Consider the following 24,434-nt stretch of genomic DNA (forward strand, 5'->3'; position numbering starts at 1 on the left):
CTGGGGCTGAAGCCCTTGCTTCGGCTATGGGTCCCTGGCCTGGGGCAGTGGGGCTTTGACCTCCTCCCTCCCATCTCCCAGGGTAGCGGGGCTTGGGTGGGCTCAGACTTTGGTCCCCCCTTCTGTGGTGCTGTAGTAATTTTTGTTGTCAGAAGGGGGTCACGGTGCGATGAAGTTTGAGAGCCCCTGTTCTAACGTAATAAAAAAATGTAGAAATTAAGACTCTTAATAAATATAAATTAAATTATGTAATTATTGAAATAAATGTTTATAGATAGTATATTTCCTGGTTAACAAAAAGAAGTACAAAATTTAGTATAAAGGCTATATTTAGTTGCAAGTCATCATGTTTTAATGGTTACCAACCAATACCAACCGTTCTTTAGGAAAATAACTAGGGCAGTCAAGCGATTAAAAAAATTAATTGTGATTAATCGCACAGTTAAACAATAATGGAATACCATTTAGTTACATATTTTTGGATGTTTTCTACATTTTCAAATATATTGATTTCAATTACAATGCAGAATACAAAGTGTATAGTGCTCACTTTATATTTATTTTTGATTACAAATATTTTCACTGTAAAAAAACAAAAGAAATAGTATTTTTCAATTCACTTCATACAAGTACTGTAGTGCAGTCTCTTTATCATGAAAGTTGAACTTACAAATGTAGAATTATATTCAAAAAAATAACTCCATTGAAAAATAAAACAATGTAAAACTTTAGAGCCTACAAGTCCACTCAGTCCTACTTCAGTCAATTGCTCTGACAAACAAACTTATTTGCAAGAGATAATGCTGCCTGCTTCTTGTTTACCATGTCACCTGAAAGTGAGAACAGGTGTTTGCATGGCACTTTTGTAGCCATCGTCACAAAATATTTATGTACCAGATGTGCTAAAGATTCATATGTCCCTTCGTGTTTCAACCACCATTCCATAGGACATGTGTCCATGCTGATGATGGGTTCTGCTCAATAATGATCCAAAACAGAGCGGACCAATGCATGTTCATTTTCATCTTCTGAATCAGATGCCACCAGCAGAAGGTTGATTTTTTTTTTGGTGGTTCGGGTTCTGTAGTTTCCGCATCTGAATGTTGCTATTTTAACAGGTTTCAGAGTAGCACACGAAAGCTTATGCTCAAATAAATTTGTTAGTCTCTAAGGTACCACAAGTACTCCTTTCCTTTTCGCTATTTTAAGACTTCTGAAAGCATGCTCCACACCTCGTCCCTCTCAGATTTTGGAAGGCATTTCTGATTCTTGAACCTTGGGTTGAGTTCTGTAGCTATTTTTAGAAATCTCACATTGATATCGTCTTTGCGTTTTGTCAAATCTGCAGTGAAAGTGTTCTTAAAACGAACATGTGCTGGATCATCATCTGAGACTGCTATAATATGAAATATATTGCAGAATGCAGGTAAAACAGAGCTGAAGACATACAGTTCTCCCCAAAGATTTCAGTCACAAATTTAATTAACGCATTATTTTTTAATGAGCATCATCAGCATGGAAGCATGTCCTCTGGAATGGTGGCCGAAGCATGAACGGGCATACAAATGTTCAGCATATCTGGCACACCTTGCAACGCAGGCTATAAAAGTGCCATGCGAACGTGTGTTCTCTCTTTCAGGTGACATTATATTCTATTGTTTAACAGTGTGATTAATCGCGATTAATTTTTTGAGTTTATCGCGTGAGTTAACTGCGATTAATTGACAGCCCTAAAAATAACTAAATAACTAAAAGGCACAAATGCAAAACAAAATTTAAATTGATGATTTAAATCAAGGTTTCCAGCTTGCTGATTTAAACTTTGATTAAAATTGGTGATTTAAATTGCTGTGATTTAAATCAGTCCACTATGATTATTAAAGTCCTGTAAAATGAACTGAAAAGCTGGGTGATGGACTGCATGGGTGATAGACTGCATGATCTAATTCAGTGGTTCTCAAACTTTAGCAACCCAAGGACCCCCATTTTGATTTAAATTTTTGGTGGACCCCAAGCCCTTCCTGCTCAGCCCCAGGCCCTGACCCCACTCCACCCCTTTCCCCAGGCCCATCCCGTCCCGTCCCCACTCCTCCCCCTCCCTTCCAGCTGTTCCCCGGCATGCAGGAGGCATTGGGAGGGCGGGGGAGGAGTTGAGGGAAGGGGAGGAGTTGATCACTGGGATCCACTCAGTTTGAGAAACACTGATCTAATTGATCTTTTCTAGTTTTAATTTCTATTTCTTCCAAACATGAGTAGAAATCCTATTAATATTAATGGTAATTACACATGCATGTCAAGAAGACAATCAGTCTCTCCTCAGCCTAGATTAAATTTATATTATGTAAACTCTTTGAAAGCTTAGATGTACTTGCATTTGCAACCTATATTAGTGTATCTGACTTTCATAATGAAGAATCACAAATTCATACCAAATCGCAATGCATAAAAGCCAGCAACTACCACCACGCCAGCAACTACACACCACACCACAGAAACACTAACCCGGGAACCAATCCCTGTAACAAACCCTGTTGTCTACTCTGTCCCCATATCCAGTGATGAGCTGCCAAAATCTTAACAGGTTCTCTCCTCACCCCACGGGGGGGGTTGTTACCCACCCCTGCCCCCCGGGACTCCTGCCCCATCCAACCCCTCCCACGTTCCTTGACGCACTCCCCCCCAGGACCCCTGCCCCATCCACTCCCCTCCCCAGTCCCCTGACTGCCCCCAGAACTGGGCAGGAGGGTCTTGTGGGCCACCATAGTGGGTGCCCACCCCACCCCAAGAGCCAAAGGCACCTGCCGGGGGCGAGGTGGGGAGTCCCAGAGGTGCTTACCTGGGGCAGCTCCCAGGAAGCATCCAGCAGGTCCTTCTAGCTCCTAGGGGTGGGGGAGCATAGCTGGGGGGGAGAAGGGGGAGCGGCTGCTCCCCCACTGATCAAATCAAAAGTGGCGCCTTAGGCGCCGACTCCCTGGGTGCTCCGGGCCTGGAGCACCCACTGGGAAAATTTGGTGGGTGCCACCAGCAGCTCCCCACCCCATGCCCGGCCCCAGCTCACCTGCTCTCCGCCTCCTCTGCTGAATGCGCTGCCCTGCTCTGCTTCTCTGCCCCCTCCCCTGGCTTCCCGCAAATCAGCTGTTCGGCAGGAAGCTGGAGAGGGCTGAGAAGCAGATGGCGGCTTCACACTGAGGCCAGGGGTGGTGGAGGTGAGCTGGGGCGGGGAGCGGTTCCCCTGTGCGCGCTCCCTCACCCCTGGGTTACCTGCTGCAGCGCAGGTGGCCCTCCTCGCGCCCCCCAGCTCACCTCCGCCTCCCTGGGCCTGAGCGGGAAGCCGCGGCCTGCTTCTCAGCCTGCCCCAGTTTCCCACGCAAACAGCTCATTCGCAGGAAGCCTGCGGGGGTGGAGAAGCAGGGTGGGGTGGCGACGGAGGCGGAGGTGAGCTGGGGGTGGGGGTGGGGCGGGGAGCTGCCAGTGGGTGCTCTGCACCCATCAAATTTTCCCCTTGGGTGCTCCAGGGCTGGAGCACCCATGGAGACAGTGCCTAAGGCACCACTTTTGGCCAGTTAAATTTAGAAGCCCTTTTAGAACCGGTTGTCCCTCATGGAACAACCAGTTCTAAAAGGGCTTCTAAGTTTAACAACCAGTTCTAGCAAACCGGTGAAAACCAGCTCCAGTTCACCACTGCACATATCTCCTCTAGCGATACCATCAGAGGACCCAACCACATGAGCACACCATTAGGGGCTCATTCACCTGCACATATACTAATGTGATATGTGCCAGCAATGCCCCTCTGCCATGTACATTGGACAAACAGGATAGTCTCTATGTAAAAGAATAAATGGACACAAATCAGACATCAGGAATGGTAACATACAAAAGCCAGTAGGAGAACACTTCAATCTCCCTGGACATTCAATAACAGATTTAAAAGTAGCCATTCTTCAATAAAAAAAGCTTCAAAAACAGACTTCAAAGAGAAACTGCAGAGCTACAATTCATTTGCAAATTTAACATCATTAATTTTGGGCTTGAACAGGGACTTGGAGTGGCTGGCTCACTACAAAAGCAATTTTCCCCTCTTGGTATTGACACCTCCTCATCAGTTATTGGGAGTGGACCACATCCACCTTGATTGAATTGGCCTTGTTAACACTGGTTCTCCCATCTGTTCATGTGTCAGTATAATTATGCCTACATCTGTAATTTTCACTCAATGCATCTGAAGAAGTGGGGTTTTTTACCCACGAAAGCTTATGCCCAAATAAATCTATTAGTCTTTAAGGTGCCACCGGACTCCTTGTTGTTTCAGTGCATAAAAACAAGGCCAATACCTAACACATTTCAACAATATGAAGAAATTCAGTTGTGTATTCAGGGTATGTACGTGTGTGAGGAAAATTCACTGTAAAAAGAGAAGTGACAGAAAGTGATGAATCAGGTTTCTCAGAGAGTCAGGAGATGGAGGTACCAGGAGGTGAAGACATAGATGGAGAGGGTATACCAGAAGCAACAGTAAGAGAGCAAGAAAGGGAACCAGGGTGGATGTTGCTGGTCACAAAGAAGAATGGCAGAGGATTGTGTGTGTGGTGGTGATGGGTGTATGTGAACTGATTATATGTGTGAAAGTGAGAAGTGAAAGAGGTTATGGAGATGAGAAAGGAGGTGGACAGAGCAACAGGTGAGAGGTGACTGGTCATGAGTAATTATCAGCTATTCCATGGGTCAATCAGTTATGCTGTTGATCAATAGTGCAAAGAATCAGTTAAGCTGTGAAGCAGTTATATGGTGAATGAATGATAGTAAGCAGTAAATATGCAAAGACTCAACAATAAGATGAATAAGCTGTTCAGAGCCCAAGAAAAATACTTTTATGCAATCAAGAATTTGTTGTCTAGGTGCACAAAGCAAATCAATTTCAGTGCTTTTTATCTGTCTCAACTCCACAAAATAATTTCATCCCAGACCACTCACTATTAAGAGGATTTGGAATTGAATTTGACCTCCCCCGACCCTTTCTCAGTATTCTTGCCATACATGCTATAAATATTCACATTTTCAGGCAGTATTGTCAAATTAACATCATGTGACCTAATGTGGCTTGAGAGGTTTCTGTGATGGTTTTATGCCCTAATTACTGTCAATTCTAAGTCTGACCTGTGTTTTAATTTCCAAACATAAAACTTGTTTTACTTGCAGTTGAGGATGAGAAAAAAACCACTAAATCTGCAACCTTATATATACAAAATAGAGAATTTCCTGTTAAGATTCCTATGGATTCCGTGTCCACATGGGAGCCAACCACTTTTTGCCACTGATTTCCATCTAGACTCAGCTAGAAAACAACATAACTTCAAGAGCAACATGTATGGTTTCAGTTGTATGCATTTATGAATTTAGAAATACTACTGACTTGTGTTAGTGCACAACCAAATCAGGATATAATGGGCAACGTGGCATGCTCCAAAAGTGGATCTGCCTAGACTACATTGCATGGCACAACATACACAGGAATTCCTATAGTCATCTGAGTCTTTCTTGTATTAGAGAGGTGACTGCTAAAGGAGGTTGCACTAGGGGCTGTCAGGCCAGGCAAGATTGTCAGATACTACTGAATCTTCTTTCAAATCTCTCCTCAAGACTCACCTATATAATGATACTTGCAGTAAACTGTGAACTTATAATGGCTACGCAGGTGGCCAGCGGAAATTACTAAAGTCATTAACATATCTTGTTTGTTTACAGAGCTGATCAAAACTTTTTTCCAATGAAATATGGAGTATTAAATTATACAAAATTCTCCCTGGAAAAATTTCATAGTAAAAAAAATTCATTTAAATGAAACAAAATGTTATTTTTGTTTCAATTCTAAATGAAAACTTTAATCTCACATTGACTTTAAATGAATTTTTTGTTTTAATTTTTTAAATATTTTTCCTTTTGATAAAATGAAAATTTCTTGATTTTTTTTTTAACGTCCAGATTTTGCATTTCTTTAACAGTTTTTCCTAGAAAATACTTATAAGTCTCTGACCAGCCCTATTTATGTTATAAAACCCCTCAAAACCTGCTAATTAAACATATAACTAGCTGGCATAACCGTGCATACTTCTTGTTATCCTTGTTCTCCCCCTGTGTATCTTCCTGTTTTGTTAATTACATTCACTTGTCTTAAACTGTAAACTCGTGGGGGCAGTGACTGCCTCTTACTATGTGTTCGTACAGTGCCTAGTCCAATGAGGGTCCATCCTGATCGGGGTTTCGGGGTTTAATGTAATAAAAATAATAATCTTTATTCTGTTAAACACTCTTGTTAATTTGGGAGTGGGGGGAATGTTGACAAAAGCTTTCCAATCTGCTGTATTTTGATAGTTCTATATAAAAGCTCTTGATGTTTAAAGAGTTATTAGTTGAAAAGAATTAGCTCATGTAGTAGTTTATTTGTACCTTTTTATAAATGAGCATTCAAAAGTTATGATACAGAAAGAGTAAGTATAAATATGAAGATTGTGATTAACTTAATAGCTTCGTAGAGATCAAAGTCTCCTTCCCTTGCTGACATGACTAGTCTCATATGGACCACTGCACTCAAGGACCTGTAGTTTTTATAAAACTACATCTTTGTATTAAAGATTAGAGAGGCTACTGGCTACTTGGTAAAACTCCACAAGCCACCTTTGTCTGTGGAAAACAAGACCTACTTTAGGAGGCCAGAGAGAGTATTATCGGTTTAAATTATTAGAATCTTGTAATTATTTCGGGTTTCATCTGGTTTTACACAATGTATGTTCTTTTCTTTCAAAAGGTCAGTGTGAACCAATTACTCTGGAACTCTGCATGAACCTGCCATACAACTATACTAACTATCCAAACTACTTGGGTCATAGGACTCAGAAGGAAGCCTCCATCAGCTGGGAGTCTTCCCTTTTTCCAGCCTTGGTTCAGACTAACTGCTACAAGTATCTTATGTTTTTTGCCTGTACAATCTTGGTGCCAAAATGTGACCCTCAAACAAATCAGCGTATCCCACCCTGCAGGTAATGTGATTGCTTCCTAACTGGATTCTTGACTAGTTTCATTCAGTACCATATGCGTCTTTCTTAAAGGTTAACTCTGCTTCCATTGAAATCAGGAGAAGTTTTGCTTTTGACTTCAGTAGGATCAGGATTGGGCCCATATTTTGCAAAGTGAAAGGGGTGTACTTCTTTATATACGTGTGATTATTTTTTGAAGTTTTTGAAATATTTAATGACATAGGTAAAAGAATAGCAATTTGGTTAAGTTTTCTATTTTAAACTATGTTTATACAACCCTATAAATATTATAAATATTCTGATGAAATCTGATAAGGTTCAACAAGGATAAGTGCAGAGTCCTGCACTTAGGACGGAAGAATCCAATGCACTGCTACAGACTAGGGACCGAATGGCTAGGCAGCAGTTCTACGGAAAAGGACCTAGGGGTGACAGTGGACGAGAAGCTGGATATGAGTCAACAGTGTGCCCTTGTTGCCAAGAAGGCCAATGGCATTTTTGGATGTATAAGTAGGGGCATAGCCAGCAGATCAAGGGACGTGATCGTTCCCCTCTATTCAACATTGGTGAGGCCTCATCTGGAGTACTGTGTCCAGTTTTGGGCCCCAAACTGCAAGAAGGATGTGGATAAATTGGAGAGAGTCCAGCGAAGGGCAACAAAAATGATTAGGGGTCTGGAACGCATGACTTATGAGGAGAGGCTGAGGGAACTGGGATTGTTTAGTCTGCAGAAGAGAAGAATGAGGGGGGATTTGATAGCTGCTTTCAGCTACCTGAGAGGTGGTTCCAAAGAGGATGGTTCTAGAATATTCTCAGTGGTAGAAGATGACAGGACAAGGAGTAATGGTCTCAAGTTGCAGTGGGGGAGGTTTAGGTTGGATATTAGGAAAAACTTTTTCACTAGGAGGGTGGTGAAACACTGGAATGGGTTACCTAGGGAGGTGGTGGAATCTCCTTCCTTAGAAGTTTTTAAGGTCAGGCTTGACAAAGTCCTGGCTGGGATGATTTAATTGGGGATTGGTCCTGCTTTGAGCAGGGGGTTGGACCAGATGACCTCCTGAGGTCCCTTCCAACCCTGATATTCTATGATTCTATGATTCGAATTGCACCAATAGAAGGGGTATAAGAATACACAGCAAATGAAGAGTGTAGCTAGAAATACAGTATTCATAATAGTGCTTAGCTCATATGGAAAGCTTCATATATTCAAAGCACTCTACCAAATATTAACTAATGAAAGACGAGATTTGAATGTGATGGTCACTTTTCCAAAATTGGAGAGCAAGTACTATAAAAATATAGTCTAGTTTTGTCCCATTGTTTTTTATTGTACAAACTAAAATGCTTCTTAGTCTATCAGTGCAAGGCCTCTTCTGTTTCCTTAGGGGTCAGCATTGGGATTTGTAATGTTAAGTGTTTCCATTAAAATATTGACTAAGTAGTACATTGTTATATTTGATTGATTCACAGATTATACTGATTTAGGAAGAACTTTAGACACAGTAATAGATAGAAATAGAAAAATTATTTGGAAGCTGTAAAGAAATGGATTCATCCTAGTGGACTGTGATTTTAACTTGGGTAAATGCAAGAGACAGAAATATAAAATATTTATTTTTAAATATTTAATTGCTGCCTGAAGCTCTTAAAAAGCAGACTATTTACTTTCCCTTGGAAAATTTCTAAGACTGTTTTCCTAGAATCTGCTCCCGCCTTTACAAATTAATTACACCCTTGTTCAATTACAGCAGTGATTAATTGGTTTGAACAGTGCGTACACATTGTCTCTTTCTGTAAATATTAAACAAAATTCAGCTAATGTAATTTTCGCTGTGATAAACTTTCTAAGTCCAAGTGCAATTTACAACCTTGGATTTCAAATTCACATTGTAATCATACAGCTGTTATAACATATACCCATCTGATGAATATAAGATTTATTTATATTGTGGATACTCATCTCCATTTTCTATTCTAGGTAATACTGATCAGCAATTTTATTTCTGTTTTCTAGGTATATAACATATGCTTTATCACCTTTTTATTATTATTTTGATCATTATGCTTTATTTTTAGTGCAGAAGACTTTGAAGCAAGGGGAACATGTTGAACCAGTTTTTGAAAATTAAGATGGCTATTATTGAGGCAATTTACTGATCTATCATATATGATTTCAAATTCTGTGCAATGTGGTTCATCTTTAATAAGGCATTTGTGGTATCAGCACTGGTCCTGTTAACTGAACAGTACATAGCACTTCTGCAGTGACAAAGGGCATGATCCTTTAAGCCCTCCACAGTCAGAGCTGTCCTTCCAAAATTTTGAGATTACATTATTTTTATTTGCAAGTAGTTTCTAGAGACTTTGGTTGTTTGATCAATCAGGTCTGTGGCATAAAGAATGTGCTGGCAGCAACAGATTTCTGGGGAGACTAAATTTCCTCACAACTGATGTAATTTAGGTATTCCCATCATTTTGTACAGTATCACCCTGTATTTGAATTAGTGGCATTTTGCAGAGATCAAGGAAATATTTTGTAGCAGCATAGCTACAGTGGTGCAAGTGGTGCAGTCAGACCAAGGTCCATGAAGTTATGGAGACCAAACCAGATGGAGCAATGCTCTGACACTTCATCTGGCAAATGGGGTCACAATGCCACTCACTCAAATTTAGCTCCTATGTCATGGGGTGAGTGGGGAGTGTTGGAGCTCAGTGGGTGAGGTGTTGGGGGTGGAATCGGGAAGGGGGTCCCTTACTTATTTTTGCAAGAGGGCTTTCTGGGGCCTTGTTACACCACTTTTATTTCAGTTTACTTTTAAATAAGTTTAATATTCATGGAAGGTGCTAGATTGAAAACCGTGCAGACTGAAGTTCCTGGTTTAATGCAAAATAGAGAGAGCTTCCTCGCTGCTTTGCCAGTGACCATCATCCTTGTTCTCTGCTACCCATTTCTTCCTTGGACTTTCTGTTGGCTCTGCCAAACTAGTGTGGTAGTCTGTCTCCATTTTGTTGTGATTGCCTGTTAACTAAGAACAAGATTCAGACCACCAGATCATTTTGCACAGACTGCCGAATAGCCAGCAAATGTCAACTTTGGTCAATACAACCAAGACCAGATTTGAACGAGTGACCTAGAAGTAAAAAAGCTCCGTATTCTGTTACCAAGCCCCTAAACCATTCAGTACCCCAGAAGGGAGACATTTTATTGGAACAGCAAAAGGCAACATTGTTCTTCTAAACTGTGTGCTGTTTTTTCTTGCTATATTGCAAAGAGCTAACATCTGCACTGTTATTGGCTTCAGACATGTGTTTGACATGTTAACTGCATTTTAATTATTCCCCCAAAATTAAAACTGAAAGTCTTGCAGCAGTTTTTGGAAACTGTCTCCTCTGAGAGAAGGTTGTTTTTTTGAAGGGGTGAGGTTGAAGGAGCAGGGACATGTTGAAGGCACAAGTTACTCAGATGTTTCAGTAAACTAGAACAAAACTTCTAAAATCTACTTTATTGTTTTCACTGCTCTGGCTGTCATCAGAAAATAAGCAGAGCAGAAAACTCTGGAATTCAGAAGGTTGAGGCCAAATTACAAAACAATGTAGGGCAACTGTTCAAATGTGATTTGAATCAACACAGAGTAGTAAGCTTGTTTGGAGGCAGGGCTGACTCTAGGATTTTTGCGGCCCCAAACAAAAAATTTTTTGGCTGCTCCTGCTTTTTTTTCGTGCCACGCCGCCCCTGGCTCCGCCCCAACTCTGCCTCTTCCCAACCCCTTCCCCAAATCCTCTGCCCCGCCTCCTCCCCCAGCGTGCTGCATTCCCCCCTCCCATTACTTCCTGCAACTCCCCCCCAACCCCCCGCCCTAGCTCACCTCCGCTCCGCCTGCTCCCCTGAACACACCGCCGCTCCACGTCTCCCCCCTCCCTCTCAGGCGAGGGAGAGGCAGCGCATTCAGGGGAGCAGGCGGAGTGGAGGTGATCGAGGGTGTGGGCGGGGGGAAGCACAGGAAGTAACGGGGGGGTAGAGGAACCTCTCCCCGCCCCAGCTCACCTCTGCTCCACCACTACCGCCTCCCCCGAGCGCACCGCTGCTCGGCTTCTCCTTCCTCCCTCCCAGGCTTGCCGCGCCAAACAGCTGTTTCGCACGCTGCAAGCCTGGGAGGGAGGGGGAGAAGTGGAACGGAGGTGATCTGGAGTGGTGGGGGCACATTTCTAGGGGCAGCATGGCCGGCGCCAGAATGCCTCCCCTAGAAATGTGCCGCCCCAAGCACCTGCTTGTTTTGCTGATGCCTAGGGCTGGCCCTGTTTGGAGGAGAGGCAAATCTAAAAAGAAACAGATTACTGCTGAGCTGTAACAAAGCAAGTTGATTTAAGACCATTCTTATAAAATGAATCTCTTTATAGTACACTGTGCCTCATTTCAATTAGGCACAGAAATAGAGTTCAGTCTGTTCTCATTCTAAGTGAATCTTGTTACAGTCACAAGTAAAATAACTGAATGGTTTTCTGTGGCTAACTGAAAAGAATATGCAGATACCTTTTGCAAAGGCAAAGGGCAACTGCCATTATCCACTCTAGTTTCCAGCACTTGCCACACAGGCAACTGATTTTGCAGCTTTTCTCTGCAGAATGTAGGGTACACACACACACCTCTACAATACATACACACTCCATTCTTACTATTTAAATGAAGGGTTGATCATTCAGGCACAGAAATAAAAATTAACCTTATTTTTTTAACCTCCCCCCTCCCCACAAAACCAAATTAAATTTTAGAATAATACTGAAAATATTATGATGTCATTGTATGCATTGTTGGTACAGTATATATGACCTTGGTTTAAACAGCATGTTAAGTTTAGGTCACTCCTTTTGCAAAGTGACAGCAGGAGAAGAGGTCCAGAGAAAGACCATGAAAATGATTAGTAGTATGGAATGACTTCCATATATGAGCCAAAATTAAAAAGATCAGCGCTGCTTAGTATTGAGAAGAGGCAAATTAAAGGTGACGTGACAGAAGCACACAAAATACTGAGAAGATAAATTGGACCCTCCTGTTCAAAACCTTTCTCATAATATAAGTACTACGGGTACATTCACTGAAGTTGGAAGGCAACATTTACAACTGATAAAACAAAACGCTTTTTTACACAATACACAATTAACCGGTGGAACTCACTGAAAAAAGATATAATCGGAACAAAGACCTTTGTAAGATTCAAAAAAGGACTGGACCATTCCATGAATATAAGAATATCATCTGCAGTTACTTGGATAGAATAAAAAATTATAGGCATATCAGCCCCTGATACAGGACATAAGCCAATCAATAATTACCTGTGGTTAGGAGGAAGCTTCGCCCATAGACAAGTTATTACAAAATTTCCAATTATGGGTTTTCTTTCCATGCAATTGAAGTATTTGGTACTGGCCATTCTGAGAGACAGGATACTAGTCTAGATGGACTATTGATCTGATCTTCTATGGCAGTTCCTGTGTTTCTGTGATGGAAAATAAATATTCAAAATCAACACAATTTTTTTGCCTCTATAGGCCTGATACAAATGTTGATGGTTAAAGTGACCACACCCTCAAAACTAGGTCACATGGTCTCAAACCATCTTAATTTTACAAAATTCACTGAAGTCTTCTGCTCTTTTGTTTTCCAGGTTTTAAATCCCTAGGCTGCCTGGAATCACAGGTTCAAATACATGCAGGATGCACTCAGCCCTGTAACCATCTGTGCAGTAGATAGTGTACTACACCCTGTGAGTGGGTCTCTGAGAAGAGCCCTTAAAAATCTAGCACCTGCCTGTTTTCTATGAACATTAAAAGTTCTTATGGCACTTCTTTGTTAGATAAGGCATATGATCCAGTGTCCCTGGCCAAAATTTTCTTTTCCCTGCTAGTTGTTTTGCAGTGTGGTATGGCTGCTGCCCTCCACATCATAAGAGACAGTATTTCATTGGTGCAGTTTGTATGCTTTTTGTGAATGCATCCTTCAGGAGGCCGGTTTTAGTGTAGCTGTGAAACATTAGTATTGTTATACTGATTCATTTAAAAATTTCTTCTAGAATAATATCTTTCCCTGATCTCTCTGCATAGAATGGAGTTTAGTATCTTTTGCTTTAAGAATGTCTCCTCTGTCATTTCCATCTGAGCAAAGGTTGTTTGTAAGAAACTTTACAATTGCTATTGTGACTTTTATGTTATGACTCAGGCAATAGTTTGCTTACCATAATTTTCTTAACAAAAATTTCAGCAGTGATGAAACATTTTAATATATTTTTCTTTAGTCTAAGGAAAGTTAAACATGTAAAACATGTAAAAAAAAGCTTTCTTTCATATAAGGAAGATTAACCGCTTATTTTTTTCTTCCATCTTCAAATCCTCAACTAGGAGTGCTAGTTTCCAGCAATAGTTGGTAACTCGTCATGACATGTTTTTCCACCCTATGTCTTTACTCACCCTCTCCAATTCATCCCTCCAGGGTGCTGTGTGAGCATTCCAAAGAACGCTGTGAATCTGTGCTTGGAATTGTGGGCCTGCAGTGGCCAGAAGACACAGACTGCACTCAGTTCCCAGAAGAAAACTCAGACAACCGAACCTGCCTAACACCTGATGAGGATGTGGAAGGTTACTAGTTAGAATATTTATAACTGGATATTGAATATAAATTTGTAGCTTGCTGTAAGTTAGTGATCCCATTTCATACTTTAATACACCCTCTTTAAATTATATTATGCAAAGTAGGTGAATTAAACTCTCAGTATGGCTAATATACTGTACAAATGATTCAAAATCAGATTTGAGAGAATTCCTGTTTCTTCCAACTACATATTATCTATTTACATCTAGGAGAAAGTTTTGTTAAGAAATTGAAGAGCTTTCATTCTAGGGAAGGACAAAATTACCCTCATTCTTATTATCCACACATCTCACATGTGGGTAAACAAAACACCTCCCACTTGCCTGTATTTGCACATGAGCCCAGTTACCTTCAGACCTGCCAACCTGCTGCTGTGAAGCATTACTATTTATCTAAGGGAGAGCCAAGATCTTGGCAATGCTAAACAAACAAGCTGTGATCCAGTCTTTGCTTAAGAAACCAATTCTACAGATGTTAGTGTCCTTGCTAACTACTGTCTGCTCTCTTTCCCCTTTTGGGGGAAGGTCTGAAAGGAGTATCAGACCAACTTCAACATCTAACAACCTCAGATTTCTTGAACCCATCCATACTATTGCTCACCAAATACTGTTGATGCAAATCAGGGGTCTAGAACACATGAATGGAATTGCCTTTAAATGATTCTGCTTATTCCCTATAAAGAGAGGGAGGCTGGTGTTGTACAGTTGCTCCTCCTAACTAAAGGGCCTCAGCTGTGGAGTGGGGCAACTCTATCCCGCCTTTCATTTTTTATCAGAGTCTTTACTCATTGCTGTGATAGTGAGGTGACATGAGCTAGAGTATCAGCAATATGCTTATGAACCTCAACTCTTTAATCTCCCTTTCATTTGACTAAGATGTAGATGTCTCCACATTCTCCTGGTGTCTGATTGAGATTGGATCACAGATGAAAGCCAGTTGTTTTACAATCCAACTAGATAAGAAAGATATGATGCTGACTTGTATAGGGAAGTATTCCAGGGTTCAGCAAAGGGTATAGCTGCATCCAAGGTGTTTACCTGCAGATCACCACATTGGTTCACAATTGGGAGACCTTACAAAAGCCTTTGTTGCTTCCTGGATTCTGAGATTGCATTAGTGAGCAAATCCACCGTTTTGTTATACCTTCACAGTGCCGACCAAACTCCATTTGTATGCACCTTTGTTATCTCTAGGCTAGGCTAATGCAACATGCCCTACCTGGATTGGCCTGGTTAGTGCAGAATATGACTGTCCTGGTCCACTCAGAAGACTGTGAGTGAGAACATATTACTTGCTGTGCTCCACACTCTGCACCAATGTCTGTGTGCCCAAATCACCATGAAAGATATGCATAAATCATGTAATAATAATAAAATAGTTATTCTGAGAAGTTAGAAGACATAGGAGTAAATTCAGCCTTAAGCTATGCCCTGCAGCAATCTGGTGGGGGAAAATAATCACCCATTAATAGAAGGTACTATATAGGGGAAATAAAATCAAACTTCTGGTGCAAGGGATCCTAGTGAAAATCCCAAGTTGTAGGAAAAATAATGCGGTGTTAATCTGCAGTGTATAAATTAACTTCCATCCCTCCTCTGTGTGGAGTAAAAACTTTGGTTTTGGGTGGTAGGATGTAATTGGATACATTTTTAAATGAATTTTTAAAAACAGTTGTGAGATGTTTATAGAGTTAAATTGGGTGCACACATTTTATTCAGCATCTCCTTTAAAGTCCCTTTCAGGAACATCTCAGTTAAATTAGTAAAATAGAATGTGGCTACTGTGCTGACTACCTGGCTGTCCATTTATTATCTTGTCACTGACAGTATGAATTAGACACCTTTGTAGAACAAATCAAAAGAGAAATTTATACTGTTAGTTACGCCTTTATAAGTAGCCTAATTGCTTAGTAAAGCAATGTTATCAAAGTTATCCTTAGGCTGACTCATTGCTAGTATTTCTCATTTGTCTAATGAAAGATTTGCACCAGCTGCCAGTGTTAGTTAGAAAAACAAGCCTCTTGGAAAGTTTAAAATACTATAATAAATATTTCGGAAGGACATTACAGCAAAAGAAGTTAGACTTTTGGGTATTTTTAGTAATTAGTCATGGACAGGTCACGGGCAGTAAACAAAAATTCACAGCCTGTGACCTGTCCATGACTTATACTATAAATACCCCTGACTAAATCTTGGGGAGGCCACTGCAGAGTGGCGCCGCTGTGGGGTGGACACGGCTGCAGGGGAAGGACACCCCAAGGGGCCACTTCTCCGGCCACCCCGGGGACCACTGTCCAGGGCCAGCAACAACTGTTACAGCAGGCTGTAGGGCTGCATGAGCGGCTGGCTGCAGAGCTGCTCCAGCAGCGGCTGGTGTGGCTGTCCCCAGGGCCACCTGAGCAGGTAGCCCCTGAGCCAGCTGCTTGGGCATCGCTGGGGTCAGCCACACTGGCTGCTGCGGAAGTCACAGAGGTCACGCAATCCATGACTTCTACAATCTCCATGACAGACACAGAGCCCTATCAATGATTACAAAATATAGGTGATTTGCCCACTTAAACTATAGCTGTCAAAAACATTACAGTATTGAATCATTTAAGCCCCCCAAAACCTTACATTAAGTGATGAATCCAAGAATAAACTGCTCCTAGATGGCGTGCCCAGTGAACTCAAATGAATTTATTCATAGCAGACTTTATCCCCACGTAAACACAATTCTTTTTGTTTAAAAGAAAGTGGAAAACATTGCTATTTTTTTAAGGTCGTGAATTTTATTTGTAACTTTTTCTCATATAGCACCTTAAAAATTAGATATAAAAAGTACATAAGAAATTGTATTGTATTAAATACCCTAGAGAACTTGTAGGAAAAGGAAGTAGAAAATAGAGGGATTGGATGTCATTGATAGGGAGTTGGGAGGAGTCAAAGTTCCCCAGCTGTAAAATGGGGATAAATGCGTGGATTTTCAAAAACACCTAATGGGAGAGTTAGATACCTAAGAATGCAATCCACAAAACCTGGCATGCTGATCAGGTAGCTGCATAATCTAGCCAAAGGAAAATGCTGAGGACAGTGGTATGGCTTAAATCCCTCCCCTCTTGAGATGTTAGGCATCTATATCTGGGCTGGAAAGAGGCACTTATCTCTGCTTGGGATTCTCACACATTCTCTACAGAAAGAAAAGGAGTACTTGTGGCACCTTAGACATTAACAAATTTATTTGAGCATAAGCTTTCGTGAGCTACAGTTCACTTCATCAAATGCATCTTCCACTGAATGCATCCGATGAAGTGAGCTGTAGCTCACGAAAGCTTATGCTCAAATAAATTGGTTAGTCTCTAAGGTGCCACAAGTACTCCTTTTTCTTTTTGCAAATACAGACTAACACGGCTGCTACTCTGAAACCTGTCATTCTCTACAGAGTTATTCTCAGTCTCTCTGACCCAATGTATATTTATTTACAAACAATGGAACAACTTCAACAAAAGGCCCTGAGAGAGCCCTACACCAAAATATCCCATGGTCCAGTGGTAACAGCACTCACCAGAGAGGTAGGAAACCCAAATTCAAATCCCATGAGGCAGAGGAGGGAATGTAACTAGTCACATCCTGGCAAGTACCTTAACCAATGGACTAAAGGGTATAACGCAGGCCACTGGCTTTCCAGGCTTTGTATGTGTATAAGAGTGCTCTGAGAAGTTCTACTGGATTGGGTTCACAGAAAGATAGGCAGAGGAAGCCCTTGTTTGAGGATCCCACTGGGGCTTAGGCAAGAGATAGGAGCCCAGCTGCCTAGACTGAGGCAATTGTGTGCATATTCACTGGTGGAAACCTAGGTGCCTTGGGAGTTAAATGACGGAAACTTAGCTGCCTAGGGACTTTAGGTGGCTCCAGGGTTAGGCAGCAGCTGAGCAGAGGTTTTAAGGATCTCAGTTGCACCTAATGTTGGACTTAGGTACCTAAAGTGGCAGTTAGGCACCTAAATCCTTTTGTGAATCTAGCCCTAAGTGACTTAGGAGCAAAAGTCAACATTGACTTTCAATGGGACTTTTTTCCCCTAAGGCACTTCTGAAAATCCTTTCTGGCCATTGTGATGTGAGGATTAATTGGTGAATACTTATTAAGGACTCTGAATTTTTAAAAAAGGCCATGTAATTGCTAAATATTGTTATCTGTTATAAAATCAACACACTGAATGGTTTACCTCTATCTGTTCAACACAACATCAGTGGACAATATAACTAGAAAAATGGTGCCCTCAACCTAAACAATATCTGCCAATAATGTTGTGAGGCTTTGAAACTTGAGAGTGGCAGTATGTGGGAAAGTAGTGATGGGTACTCAGACCCACTCCATCCTCCGTATATTTGTCAAGGATAGTTTCCGTTTCTGCATAGTTCCAACTTAGTATCTCATAGAGTTCGTGTTCCTGTCTTCTATCCTTTTTACTCAGTCACAATGATTAATAATCGTAATAAATAAAGAGTACTATGTGATAATTAATGCTTTCCAGTTTGCTGAAAGTGTTATGTTTTCTGACATTGACAGAGTGCTCACCCAGTCACTTCAAGTGCCGTTCTGGGAGGTGTGTCTTGGCCTCCAGAAGATGTGATGGCCAGGCTGACTGTGAAGACGATAGTGACGAGGACAACTGTGGTAAATAAACGAAATGAGTGCAGTTGATTGAATGGAGAGCTGCTGGAGTATCAGAGTACATAACAGTTGCTCTCCATCATTTTGTTCAGCCCACAGTCTGAAAGTTCAAAAGATAAGCCCCTTTTCCTCAAGAAAAAGCTGTGAAATGTATTTGAATATTGAATTTTTAATGATTGGTTGTCAAATTAGTGCAGGCCACATCCTGCTTGCTGAATATCAACATCATTTGTGACACTGAAAGTGTGGGAGCCCTGGTAAGCCAACTTTCGGACTGTTTGAATATTAGTTTATCATTTAGGAGGAAATCTTTAGTTGTGCAGGCTCAATTCCCCATTGTATTGCTCTCTTGATACTGATGGAGTTATACTGGGATAAAAAAGGAATGAATGCTGACAATCAGGCCCTGAATATTCAATTACAATTTTAAATGTTTACATGTCAACATTCTTTTTATGATGTGTTGAACACAGGCTGGAGACCTTATTGTAGTCTAGTTTCCCTTACTGCAATGGGCTCCAACACTGGAAGCGTCAGGAATGATGTCAGTTTTCAGCTGTGAGCCTCCAGCAGTAGGCTCAAGAATATCACATGTAACTACAAACTTTATTTTCAGTTTCATTCCAAAGTTCTTTCATGGTGAAAAGCCACTCTTACCGCTTAAATGTAGAGAAAGTGCTTTGGCTGAGCAACAATGAGCAAGTCCCCTGGAAAACAATTCTAGTTAATTAACAATTGTTTTGGTTGCCCTTCCTTCAAAATTATTGTCATTGACACTTGCTTTTAACTCCCAAGAACACTAATAGCGAACTATCTTTTAGACTCATTTTATACTCCTTGACTTTAAGGTCTGAAATATTGCTTTGATACATAAAACAAATTTCTTAAGTAGATCTCTCTCTTTTTAGTCTAGACAAAATGTCGCTAGCAATCAACGGAATTCTTATCAGCTTCTATAAATATGGAAGGCTGCATCTGCTAGAAAATTACAGCTGTCAGAGTGACATTTCATTGACCACGGGTAATGTTGTTACTGAAGAACAGCCAGTGCTTTTAGAGCTCTAGAAGTTGCTGTCCCTAGCTCATTCATATTCTTTGTGTGTAGGACAAACTCAGAGATCATTGAACTTTCCCTGTGTAAATGGCTAGCTCAGAATATATTGGATTTAGTTTTTTAAGAAAAGAACACACTGATTTTTGTACCATTAGTTCACCAAGCTGTATTTAAAGAATGTATATTTTAGATGCCATAAACAGTAGGCATAGTAGCGGATACTGTGTTAGGACAACCAGACTGACTATGTCCATTGATGTCCTGTGACAAAATCTGCACATCACAGGATGAAGGGGGCCATTTACAGTTCCCTCATTCTCAAGCTGCCCTGGCTCAAGTGTAAGTTAGAGCAGCCCTTAGGCTGCGCGTAAGAGTCCATCTGCAAATTTAAAATTGGCAGAACAGAGCTGTGCTCAGTGCCAGCTGTGCCCTCTCCCTTTGTGCCCTTCCTTGCTCTGACATGCCCTCTGTGGTTGGATGGGTTGCTTGGTTGTCTTAGGAGCCAGCTCTGTCAGCTTTTGCTCTAGCTCTGAGAGTTTCATTACTCCACTGGGGATAGCAAGTAGATAGCAGAAAGGTGGTAAACAGGAGTATTGTGAATGTGAAGGAGCGTAACCTTCAAAATCAGCATTTTGTCTTCTACAGTTTGCTGCAGCTCTAGTTCTCACTGTAGTATTTTAGCTGGGGTCAAAAAGTCCTGGCATTTAATTTTAAGGACTTGAGTAATAAGAATTGCACAATGAATGTACCGGTAACAATGAGTTAACACATAACTTTAAGGAGAACAAAGGTGAGATAGTGCGTGAATCCCCTTCTCCCATCAAAAACAGGATTTGACATGGGAATTGTATAAATACAGACATGTTTTCCATAAAACATTAAGAAATTCATGTTATAACAAAATCCTTATTCTACAGATGCTCATCAAAAACGACACATTTGGCATGCAGAATAGAACTCACAATCTTCTGCTGCAAAAATAGTTTGTATGTCCATGGCTGGAGTCATTGAAATATACACACTGAACTTCTGTTCTAACGGGTGCCTCTGTTCCATTCAAAGATAAACAATGTTAATGCATTTATGTAGTGTCCTCAGGAGTCATAGGACACTTGACAGTAAAACTTTGTAAACATTTTAAAAGTAATCAAGGGCAACAATGAACAAATATTTAGTTGGTGGTAAATGGTTAGTCAGACTGATGCATAACTTTGGTCCTGTCTAACAGTAAGTGCATGAGAAGTTGGGGTGTAAACTTACAAAGCACTAGTGGGTTGTATACTAGCTGTCCATGTGGACTCTGCTACACTGCACTAAAAGTTCCTTAGTGTGCATTGACTTACTCCCATTTCAAAGTGGAGTAGATCAAAGTGCTCTACGGAATTTTTATTGTGCAGCAGCAGGGTCCCACACAGTTACCACACAGCACTCTAGTGCACGGTTGGTTTACGGCCCAGCTTGTCATGCACTAACTGTTTGTCCAGACTTGCCCTTAGATTCTTAGGCTAAAGTCACCTATTCTGTTCTATTCAGGTTCTTAGATCTCCCCTCACCATCATACTGTCTGAGTGCCTTCCAAAAGTACATTAAGCAATGTGACTAACATTCACCTCCCTTTTCCCCCTCAGTGGGAAAATTAGCATTCAATGTATGGCAGCTATGCTATATGTATTTATTAGGAAGGCATGGTCAAAGAGCTGCACCTTGTATTTGGAATGGAAAGTGGTGATATTTGAGATGGTTATTAGAACCTGTGAGAGTTCATTTCGCAGCCTTGCACTGGCACCCAAGAAAGCTCTAATCACTGCACAGATGAGCTTTATCCTTGCAGTGGATAACTCTATTGTCCCGAGGAGCAGGGCAGGGACAGGAGAGATCACCGATGTGGGTGTGTGCATTGAGTAGCCACATACCAACCATAGGCCCAATCCTGGAGTTTCAGGCAATCTTTTAGGTCTCCTGCACCTAGACCATTAAGTGCCTTTAAAATGAAGACAAAGACTCTGAATTTGACCTTGAACATATTCCTGAGATACAAAAGCCCTGCATGGGACAGGGATGCATAAGCTATCCCTCCTCTGGTACAGGGAAGTGTAACTCACACACATGTGTCCTAACCTGGACTTCTGTAACTTAGAAGAGAATTCAACCAGAGGAAGGGCATGCAGGAATCTCACAAAATCGACTTCTGAGATATTGGCACCTTCAACCCAAATGTTAGCTCTGATTTTTGGGATAGAATCTGTAACCTAAACTGAGCAAAACGCAGAGCATGATAACCTGGCTCTCACCATTGCCTCCTTGGCCCATCTGGAATCATTTCAACAATTGATAACTGTCAGCACCAAGGTGTTTAAATATGAGAAAATGAAAATAAATTAATAATGCCTCATTCTTGTTGTCATGAACTGGAACATGGGTGGTCAGGTCTAGTGAGGCTGGAATGGACTGGCCAGGACAGGAGCAAGGCTGGGAACAAGGCAGGAGCAAGGCTGGAGTGAGACTAGGAGCAGGGCAGGCACAGAAAAGATAGCAGATGTGGATGCGTGCATTGAGGAGCCAGTGATCATTTGTTGCTGTGGGACTTAAAAGTAGACTTGCGGACTTCCTCAGCCAGTCAGGCAAGTGGCCTATCAGGTGGACCTGCTGTTGCTCACCTGTGCTCATAGGCTGCCTGGAGACTGGACAAGATACAGCTGCAAGTTCTCATTCCTGAAACTGGTTCATCGTAGTATTGCTTATTCTCGCCCAGTAATGCATGACCTCTCAGGAAGGCCAATTATTCCTCTGTGTACAACTCATAACAGTTCTAATGTGGCTTTTTAAATAAGATGTAAATGAAGTGGAGTACTATGTGCATTCAGTATACTACATTACAATTACTGATGGAGGAACCCAAACAAATTATTTCTATAGTCATGTGAGCTGACTTTTCTCGCACTCACAGTCATAAACGTGTTCACCTTGGAAATAGACCCTGTGTAAGCTACATTTCCTTTTGCTAACTTAGTAACTGCTATCCTTTGCTGAACTAGTGCACTACATGAGCTCCAGCCCCAGGAAAAGTTTAATAGTACTATACTGTCCAAGCCACTTGTACCGTAGTGAACTCACAGAACAGAGGTTTGTTTATTTTTTGTTTTGATCACATGGGCCAGTCACCTGAATCTGACCTTGGATTAAGTTTTAAGTATAAAAGCCAATGTGATCATCTATAGAATGGATTAAACAAGGCAGCCCGAACTCCATCTATTTCAAATAAATATTAGTAGAGTAAAATCAAGAGAATTCTATTTATCATGTATTATTATGTCCTCCTGTGTTACTGTTGTGTCAGTGATGCATGAGGACATTTCTTCGTCAAAGTGAACTGTTTCCAAACTCTGATGTTACAATGAGATGCTTTAATAATTATTTACAGAAAACTGTAAAGGTAAAATTGGAAAGCTAGATGTTTTATGAACCTACATTATGCCATTCTTAATTTCCTCCATTTGACAAACTAGGAACCTACTATCAAAAAACTCTGACCCAGTTTTACAAGAGTTCATCTTGATTTTTTTATGAAGCCAGTGCAACTGATTAATGTCACTTGGAGGAGACAATGGCTGTGTTAGCTGCATAATAATGAATTTTCAGGTAGATGCATATAGTTGGCAAGGGTGAATCTGTGTAACCACTCGATGCAGTGGTAAAATATTAGATTACTGCAAACAAGGAAGCATTGTACTTATGCCCAATATGGCTAGCTCCTCTCCACCTCTCAGTCTGTTCTCTGCCTCTTTTTACATCAATATTGCAAGAAAAAATATTCCATGGTATTTAATGGAGATTACTAAAAGAAACAAATTCACAGTATTTCCATTTTTGAAAGACGAGTATGCTAAATGTTGATATTTTGAACATAGCCCCTTTACTTTTAAATTAAATTGTGCCGCATCCAGGATGAGAACTATTCACATATCCTTAGTAATGTATATCAGAAATAGTTTGGTAGGGATGTTTTCCTGAGTTAGGACCTAACTTGATGGATATAGTGTAAGCAAAGGATAAGGTAAGTGTAATTGGTCAGAAAGAACAATGGAATATTGTATATTTCATGTTCATTTGAATAAGTGTTTATTTTGACAATATTGCTTCTATTCCCTCATCAGTAATTATTTTTGATACTTTTTAAAATATACATTGAAAATTGAACATACCTTGAATTTTTCAGAAACATTAAGGAAAAAACCACCTTTTTGAGATCTGATATTGTAAGTAGATCTGCGGCAACATTCAAAACTTCATGAATTCGTGTAGATTTCAGCAGGTGTTTTTGGTAAATGTGAAAAAAGAAAAATGTTTGGAAATGTCAAAGTGATTTGTTTTGACATCAAAATGGAACATTTAGACTTTTGGGGTCTAGATGCAGAAGGAGATTCAGGCACCATTCACAGAACAGGAGGAGGAGGTGGTCTCCTTATAGCTTTTAGCTCAGTGGTTACAGCACTCATCTGGGAGACCCAAATTTGAATTACTACTCTGGAGCGGGGACTTGAACCCTGGTCTCCTGGGAGTGCCCATACTACCCAGCTAAATGGTATTTTGGAGTAACTCTCTCTCTCTCAGATTTCAGAGTAACAGCCGTGTTAGTCTGTATTCGCAAAAAGAAAAGGAGTACTTGTGGCACCTTAGAGACTAACCAATTTATTTGAGCATAATCTTTCGTGAGCTACAGCTCACTTCATCGGATGCATCCGATGAAGTGAGCTGTAGCTCATGGAAACTTATGCTCAAATAAATTGGTTAGTCTCTAAGGTGCCCCAAGTACTCCTTTTCTCTTTCTCAGTTTATCCTGTTGAGTCTTTTCTACTTTGTATAAAATTCTTGAAGAGTCATTGGAGCATGAACCGGAACCCAAGGGTTCCCCATCCCAGCTGAGTGCCCTAACCACTGGGTTACAGAGTCAGTCTCACTTGCTTTCTCTTTTTGACCCAATGACAATTCAAGTTTCAGGTGGAACAAAATGTTTAGTTTCACCTGAAACCATTTTTTTCCAACTTTCTAAT

General features: G+C 40.9%; 1 protein-coding gene across 1 annotated transcript in view; it reads left to right on the top strand.

Annotated features, from left to right (window-relative positions):
- The window catches only part of CORIN (corin, serine peptidase), a 321,969-nt gene that overhangs the window by 245,660 nt on the left and 51,875 nt on the right, over positions 1-24,434 (top strand). Inside the window, exons 11-13 of the mRNA XM_073342123.2 lie at positions 6,806-7,037; positions 13,519-13,664; positions 18,225-18,332. Of these exons, the coding sequence (XP_073198224.2) occupies positions 6,806-7,037; positions 13,519-13,664; positions 18,225-18,332 (486 nt within the window). The remainder of the gene's footprint in view (positions 1-6,805; positions 7,038-13,518; positions 13,665-18,224; positions 18,333-24,434) is intronic.

Source organism: Lepidochelys kempii, chromosome 4 (genome assembly GCF_965140285.1).
Source record: "Lepidochelys kempii isolate rLepKem1 chromosome 4, rLepKem1.hap1, whole genome shotgun sequence".
Lineage (NCBI taxonomy): Eukaryota > Metazoa > Chordata > Testudines > Cheloniidae > Lepidochelys > Lepidochelys kempii.